Genomic DNA, 7,697 nt, shown 5'->3' with positions numbered 1-7,697 from the left:
ATCTTCATATGACACACTAAACCGAGAACCCATAGTTCACAGGTACATCACTCTTGTATACACCTATGTACTCCATTGTACGAGTTATTTCCCATAGACCATGTATTGTGTTTATACGATAGCAAAAAGCAAAGATCGCTCCCCATCAAAAGGAGCCAAATCTTTATTTTATAAAGATCGCTCCACCTATTTTTATACTACTGATATTATTCTTAACGCCAATAACGAGATTTATTCTACAATAAATATGAATAGCAAATCAGAGAATGGATACCCCTGTTTAATGCCAAGTGATAATTTAATAGGTTTAGATTGACATCCATTATCCATAGCTATTTGATGCTCTACAGTATGTACATGTGTTTACGGTCGACCAGTCCAATACAGATAAGCAGTGTGAAAATGTATTGTGCTTGTGAGATATAACAATCTCAATGATGATAATACCGGCCTTCACAATCAAAAAGATCGCGTCTTACTTTATGACTTAAATTCATATAGGCCACAAAGAAGACCATTATCTCTTTATTAAAGGAGCATAAAATGTATCCGTCACATATTAAAACAAAAGTCAGACAATGGGAGGGTTTGAACTTTCCTCTGCAAATGGAGAGACGAATGAGCAACATGGAAATGCGCCCGAACGGAACGAAGGTCCTAGCACGAGAAACCGGACATGGCGGAATTGGCTCATCGGCGCCGTCGGGTTCTTTTATTTCGGCGGGGCGCAAATGGGGCTATTTGTGATTGGCCAGTACATTTACCGCCGGATACAGATAGAAGCATACCCTAACAAGACATTTCAGACAGGGATTTCATACTGTGATTACAACAACAGCAATCCCGACGTATTACTTCTTGCTGGGGTTCAGAAGAAGGCCGCGCATTACAATGTGATATTTAACATCGCCTCCGGAATACCGGCCGTGTTTGTGAACATCGTGATCGGATCCTACACCGACAGGTTTGGTAGAAAGTTTCTTATGGTTGCAGCCATGTCCGGTACGTTTATCAGAGTTCTTATCTGCATGATTGGAGCGTATACAACAATGAAAATTGAGTTTTTTGCAATCGCGTTCGGCGCTGAGGGTCTTTCAGGCTCGGTTTTTTGCTATCTACTTGCAAGCTATGCATATGTCGCCGACATAACCACGGCCAAGAACAGAGCGTTTGGTATCGTTGCGAATGAAGTTGCGATCGGTCTAGGCCATACACTTTCAGTTGTTGCTGCTGGGTTTGTCATCCAAGCCATAGGCTTCAATCAGCCGTTCATTGTTGCGCTCGTGTGCATTGCAGTAGCTATTACAATATGTGTAGTTCTATTACCGGAGTCTTACCCTAAAGAGATGAGAGCTAAGCCCTCACAAACATGCGTAACCTTAAAACACGCGGTCGGCTTCTACTACGCATCATGGAACTATGGCTTTAGATGGCGCTACATTGTCGCCATTGTTGTGTTCTATTTCACCATGTTTGACGTGCTCGGGCGTAACTCAGTGGAAACCCTGTATCAGATGAACGCCCCTTTTTGCTGGTCCCCTACCAAACTGGGGCTGTTCGGAGCAGTAAGATCTTTACTGCAGCAAATCTTCGGCATGTTTGTTATTGCCATCTTGAAGAGACTCTCCATGGAAGATGATACCATCGCCATTGTCGGGTGTGTTTCGTACGGGATCAGCTTTGTGATTGAAGGGTTTGCCAAAACTGACGTTATGCTCTATGTTGGTAAGTCACAGCGGGAGTATCCCATGCAAGTACATGTAAACTTAATGCATGAAACAGGACTGTTAAAAGCTGGTATAATCATGAAAAGTCATGTTCTGATATCCTGTGAGTAAAGTTGTAAATAGATATTACATTGTAATAGTACATTGGATAAATGGGATTCCATAGGGACTTTCGATTTTGAAAACTGATAAAACTTCAATTTTAAAAAGTGATATGTACATTACAATGATGTTTATGTCATTAAAGCGTACGTTTGTATAGAAAGTACGTACCATTTATTTTTTGGCAGTGACGGTAGTGGGATCCCTGGGCTTGCTTACGATCCCCATGCTTAGAAGTATCATGTCAAGGATGACGTCCTATGATCGACAAGGTAAAACCATTCGTACTCAAGAACGGAGGACACTTTCAGATAATTCCTGAGTCGGTATTTATAAAACACCTGAAGTCATTTCCTTACTTAAGTCAATTTCCCGAGTTAAATATCCTACTGGTCATATTCTATAATAATCTAATAAGATCTAAAATACTTCATATTCATTGATTTTCTTAAATATGTAAACTTTTGAGCTCATGGTTTTGTAATATGCACTTGTTAAGTGACCAAATCAAGTGTGGCACATCGTTTGCGGTGCTTAAAGTAAGAGACTGACGGCTGGAACCATTCAACAAATGTTGATATATGCTCGTATTATAAACAGTTTTTATTGTCTTTGAAGTCCACGACCTTGAATCGCTTTAGTAACGCTTTTAAACAAAGGGCCGAAAGGTTAAATAATCGCTCATTATATCTAAGAGTCCTCGTGGGCGAGCGATTTTGTTGACATTTTCTATTTATTCTTGACTGTACCAGCATGGGTGTTTAATATATACGTTTCTTTTAATATTGCTTCATTTTTTTAAAGACATCGACTTGAGTATAAAGGCATTATTTAAGAAGTTTTATGTACACGGCCCCTGGTGGTCTTGAAAACACAATTTGCATAAACTTTTGTATATAAGGTATTGATAACGTATTTAACTGTTTGCAAATTCACTGGATTTTTTGGTTAACAAATTGAAACTGAAAGAAAAATATTCCTATATATAATTATATATAAATGTATAGTGTGACATCCGTATTATAGTACTATTCCACATATTAGTTTCCATTCAATGCAGCATATTTTGAAGATTGCATATGCTGGGTACTTTACTTACGGGAAACTGCCATTTAATTAATTGTTTCCCCGCGCTTATTGCAGGTTCGCTGGCGGCGGGAATATCCGCCGTGGAAACATTCTGCCAGATGACGTCAAACGTGATCACAAATGCATTCTACAAGGCGACAGTAGCCTCCAGGGGCGGGGCTGTGTTTTTCCTCATGGCGGGATTCAACATCATTAGTCTAATTCTCATGCTGTATGTCAATCTCGGCATAATTTTTTATTGATTAATATTAAACATTCTCACGATCGTTTCCTGTGTATATATAAATGTACCGAGCAAAACAAAGATGTTTAGCAAAGGAGTGACAGCGAAGATTCGAGATAAAAAAATATACATTGCATGAACTGTGGTCGTCCGTGCCGGTATCAGCTATTGTATGATCACATATTAGATATATCATGCACTTATAAAAGTATCAGTCAGAAATAAGCACATTCAAATTGTACATGTGTATTTCAGGTTTCTGAAGTTCGTGTCTCGCGGTGATGCACGAGAGAAAAGGGCGAGAAATTATTCCATTACACCCATCTCGTTTGTGGAGAAACAACATTTATGAGAACCATATGCAATGGAAACCACTCGTCCATCTCTGGGAACCCCGGGACACTTCGACAACTAGCCGAAAGTATTCAAAAGAAATTGTTGGTGTTTTTATTTAATCTTAAGGTTAAATTTTTAAAATGTTATATTTCTTTAACAGACTTTTGTTTACAACTAAGGAAATCATTTTTAGAAATTAAAATACGTAAATTTTAACACAAATATACACATTTATCGAAACCCAGTTTACTAATGTAAGAGAACAATTACGGGAAAAGGTAAATTATTAAAATGCTTCGTGAATACAATCTGAGAAAGGAACAGAATGTTTGTTGACTTTTGTGTCGAAGTTGAAACGAAAAGATGTTCATGTCGGCATAATGTGTCGATGACAAAAATGTGCAATAAGCAGAATTTATTAAATACTTTGAGATTTAGTGAACATATTGTAATGAATAATTGCTGTGAAATTAAACAACCGATAAATATTAGAATCGTGTTCCCTTTTGAATCAAATGTTGCGGTATCGACCAGGGATCCTGATTTTTATGCTCCTCGAATGAGAAGCATAAAGTCGCCGCGTTGTCCGTCCGTCCCTCCGTCACACCCTTGACCGGGGAATAACTTAAAAACTGCATGTATTGATGGGATCGAAATAAAACTTGGTATATAGATAAATGGCAATGAGAGAAAGTGCACAAGAACCATAAATATATCATGCATATTTATTAAGTTAATTCCACTTAACCATTTTGTTAATAATCGGTTTGTCCCGGCCATAACTAAGAAAGTGCTAAAGGGTTTTGAAACTTGAAATGCAGTCGAACCCCATTGGCTCGAACTCCGAGGGATCGGCAAATATACTTCGACACTCCAAAAATTCGACCGAAACGGGAAAGCTTACCGTCAGTAGAAAGAAATTGGCCCTTTACATCCAGTTCGGGCCAACGAAGAAATCGAGCCAAGCTGGTTCGAGCCAACGGGGCTCGACTGTATGGGTGATGAGAGGAAGAACAGCACATGAGACTTATTATCATGCCCGACATAATTATCGTGTTAACCCCCATAACCCTTAAACTGATGTTTTTCGGAAATGGGTCCTTATGAACAAAACTAACTTTTTTACGCATGTCGGACTTCTAAAATTTTGCTCATTACTATGATATGCATACAAAACAAAGAATCACGGCGCATAAGTTGAAATTTTGGCCAAGGATTGCAGAAAATAGCATAGTCTATTATAGGCAAAGAAATATTTTCATAGTTACCTTTTCTGTCAAAAATATATTTAGAAATTAACGTTATTTTCTTGTATTTTTACATCTGCTTGGCCCTTGGTGACCCATGTCAGAACCCCGTTGAAGTCACGTGATTCCTCATACTGCATTCACACATTCGGAACTCCTCGGCCATTTTGCTGTTTTCGATAGAAATGACCGAGGAGTTCCGAATGGCATTCACCTTCTACTAGCACAATAAATTACATGAAATCAAAGGGCATCCATCGCTTCCAGCGATACTCTTGTTAAAATAATTTCTCACTTTTTTGTAACGAACCCACACCGGTACTGGCACATGTGGTTTAAACAATGAAATGATTTGTCTTTATCAGTAACCAAAACAAAATGTCCACAACTGCGTGTAAGATGGGTTTTTTACTCATGTCTTTAAAAGCCGTTGCGTAATCATTCGAATCAATTTATATACATTCGCATTTATGCATAACTATATTTATTATATATGGTCTCCCAATTCGAAATGCTTGCCAAAATATACTCGTTTTCACGCGATTGGATATCAAAACTGCATATATACCAACGTGCTTTAAATAAATTAGGAGTTTCCATTTTAATCTGGTTATCGCAAAATAACAGGACTCATTGCTTTTAAAATTTCATCAAATATTAAAAGCATTATAATACTGTACACTTTTTGAATATGATATTCAAACTTACGGAATTCCTATTAGATTGTAGTTTGCCGACGAAAGGAAAGATGAACATGAAATGTGTAAAATTTGGAAATTTTTGTTGGAATATGGATCATTTTCTAACAATGACAGCTACAGTGCAGTTCATAGGAACACTAATTGCAATAGCGGAGGCCGTCTGGTCCAATATAACCATACATACTGCCTCGCCACACAACACATCGAATGGAAGTGAAATGTTACAGGAATCGAACATAACAGGTAAGTTAATTAATAAAGATTGGCATGTCGTTTCATACCAAAAGTGTTGGTCACCGTATACGTTGTTTTAACAAGCGAAAGAATAAAACGCCGCTTTCTAAACTTTGTTATCTTGAGCAGTTAATGTTCATAGTTCAGTAATTCGCACAAACCAGATCCACAAACTTGATCCATGTTGCCATTTTCGGGAGCTGGCGCATTAAATAATTAAGTGGTTGCAGATTTGGATTTGATTTATTCAATTATCTTCCATTGCAGGCCTAGTTGTGCTGAACTCCATCATGACGCTTGTGCCTGTGAGTCTTCTGCCCGTGGCGTTCTATCATGCGAGGTCAATGAACGCTCGCAGAAACACCTTAACCCAGGCAAGAGTGAAGACGTTTTTGAAGGAAATAAGCATATTTCTGGTTCTACAATTCATACCGTGTACGTATAATAGGTATTCAGCCTTTTTGTCATCTTGAAGATATTAATAAATTATTGCAATATGTCAAATGCCTTGTCACGTTCAGCACGTATCACCGACCGTAAGATAAATCACTGTTAAAGATGCACCTTCACCCCCAAACAAGATTAACCACAATTAATACACCAAATAAGATGAATATATGTCGAAAACAATGGTTCTTATGAAGGATTCCGAGTTTCATTTGAAAGGTGTATAAAATACGGTATTTCTACCTTATGATACGATAGAAGAGCATGTGCTAGACGATTTACTGTATTACTAACCAATTATTTAATATCTGTGCGCTGTCATCTCTTAAATACATGGTTACAATCTTGTTATTTGTAATCAATATATTTTATAAATGCATTATTTAGTAAGTAGTATAAGGTTTATCAATTAAAATTTATGTTTGAATGTCACTTTTAGCGATTGTACTGAACTCATCATTTAATGACATTGTGTTTATACTTCAGGTGTGGCTCTGTTGGTGCGGATACTGGTTGTATTTATTAATGTACAATCTAGATCAACTGGTCAGCAAGAGCACAACGTAAATGCCGATGACGTCATAATAACTTGCGCGTTCGGCGTATCCTTTGTGGCGTTCTTCATGATGATTTTGTACCTTTTCCTCACAATGTACAACAAGTTGGTGAAAACAGAAAATACACACGAGAAATTACTAGAGGAATCCTGGGAAAACGAAATTATTTGATGTATTCAAAGAAGCATCTTGTCAATAAATGTCATTGTTGTATTTCATTTTACAATAAATGTATTGTCTAAATAAGTTGTGATATTTTTACAAACAAGACATTATATAAAAGACATATATGCCATCGTTTTGATGCAATACAATATACGTCCGAAAGAACAGAACAGAACATTCCCCCATGCATATTGTATTTAAATACTTCTTTGGTTCTCTGTTTGATTTGAAAACCCATAGGGTGTTCATGTGAAACTAAAGGACCCTGGGCTCAGTAAAAATAAAACCTTATTATTACCTAAAGGTCACATCTCATAAATTTAAAGACTCTGGGTCAGTCGATTTAAAGTTGATGATCAGAAACCATTTTACCATAGGTCACTGTGTCACTAGGTTCTTCCCCATGGTATGACCAACATGATGAAATAGGACAATCCTGGGCCAAGTCGTTAAAAATTGGTGGAGCAGAAACCATGGTATTGCGAGAGTCACCGTGGCATAAATCTTTCAAAATATGCCCCCCCCCCCCCACACCATATATATATGCAGGCGCCATTTTCTTGCCAAGAACAGTTTTATGGTACTTGAAGACTTTGGGCTGAGTCGTTTTGGGGTAGTTGTATTTCTAAAGGCCACGGTGACATTCGATGCCAAACTTTATATGATATATAAAATTCAATAGCAAACCTCGTGGAATCTGAGGAACCCGTATGTGGTCGTTTAAAGACATTGATCGGAAACCACTGGACGGACAGACATAAATGCCATACCATATGTTCAGTTCTACAAAGAAAGTAACCAGAATTACAAGTAGTAAAATCATGTATTAATATGTTGATTTTTGGCATACACACCGACAAGTTGTTGGG

At 37.6% G+C, this 7,697-nt stretch overlaps 2 protein-coding genes across 2 annotated transcripts; both read left to right on the top strand.

Annotated features, from left to right (window-relative positions):
- The first annotated feature begins 578 nt into the window (after nucleotides 1–578).
- Nucleotides 579–4,270, top strand: LOC128207830 (solute carrier family 46 member 3-like). Its single transcript, XM_052910982.1, has 4 exons — nucleotides 579–1,725; nucleotides 2,018–2,101; nucleotides 2,973–3,129; nucleotides 3,397–4,270. Exons 1-4 carry the CDS (start codon nucleotides 579–581, stop codon nucleotides 3,491–3,493), a joined length of 1,485 nt encoding a protein of 494 aa, XP_052766942.1. The 3' UTR covers nucleotides 3,494–4,270.
- Nucleotides 4,271–5,216: 946 nt separating this feature from the next.
- On the top strand, nucleotides 5,217–6,888 carry LOC128209497 (uncharacterized). Its single transcript, XM_052913544.1, has 3 exons — nucleotides 5,217–5,668; nucleotides 5,927–6,094; nucleotides 6,593–6,888. The coding sequence occupies exons 1-3, from the start codon at nucleotides 5,416–5,418 to the stop codon at nucleotides 6,832–6,834; spliced, it is 663 nt and encodes a 220-aa protein (XP_052769504.1). The 5' UTR covers nucleotides 5,217–5,415; the 3' UTR covers nucleotides 6,835–6,888.
- Nucleotides 6,889–7,697: the final 809 nt, after the last annotated feature.

Source organism: Mya arenaria, chromosome 11 (assembly GCF_026914265.1).
Source record: "Mya arenaria isolate MELC-2E11 chromosome 11, ASM2691426v1".
NCBI lineage: Eukaryota > Metazoa > Mollusca > Bivalvia > Myida > Myidae > Mya > Mya arenaria.
Note: the sequence above shows the minus strand (reverse complement) of the source record. Positions and strands in the feature narration are given on the sequence as shown.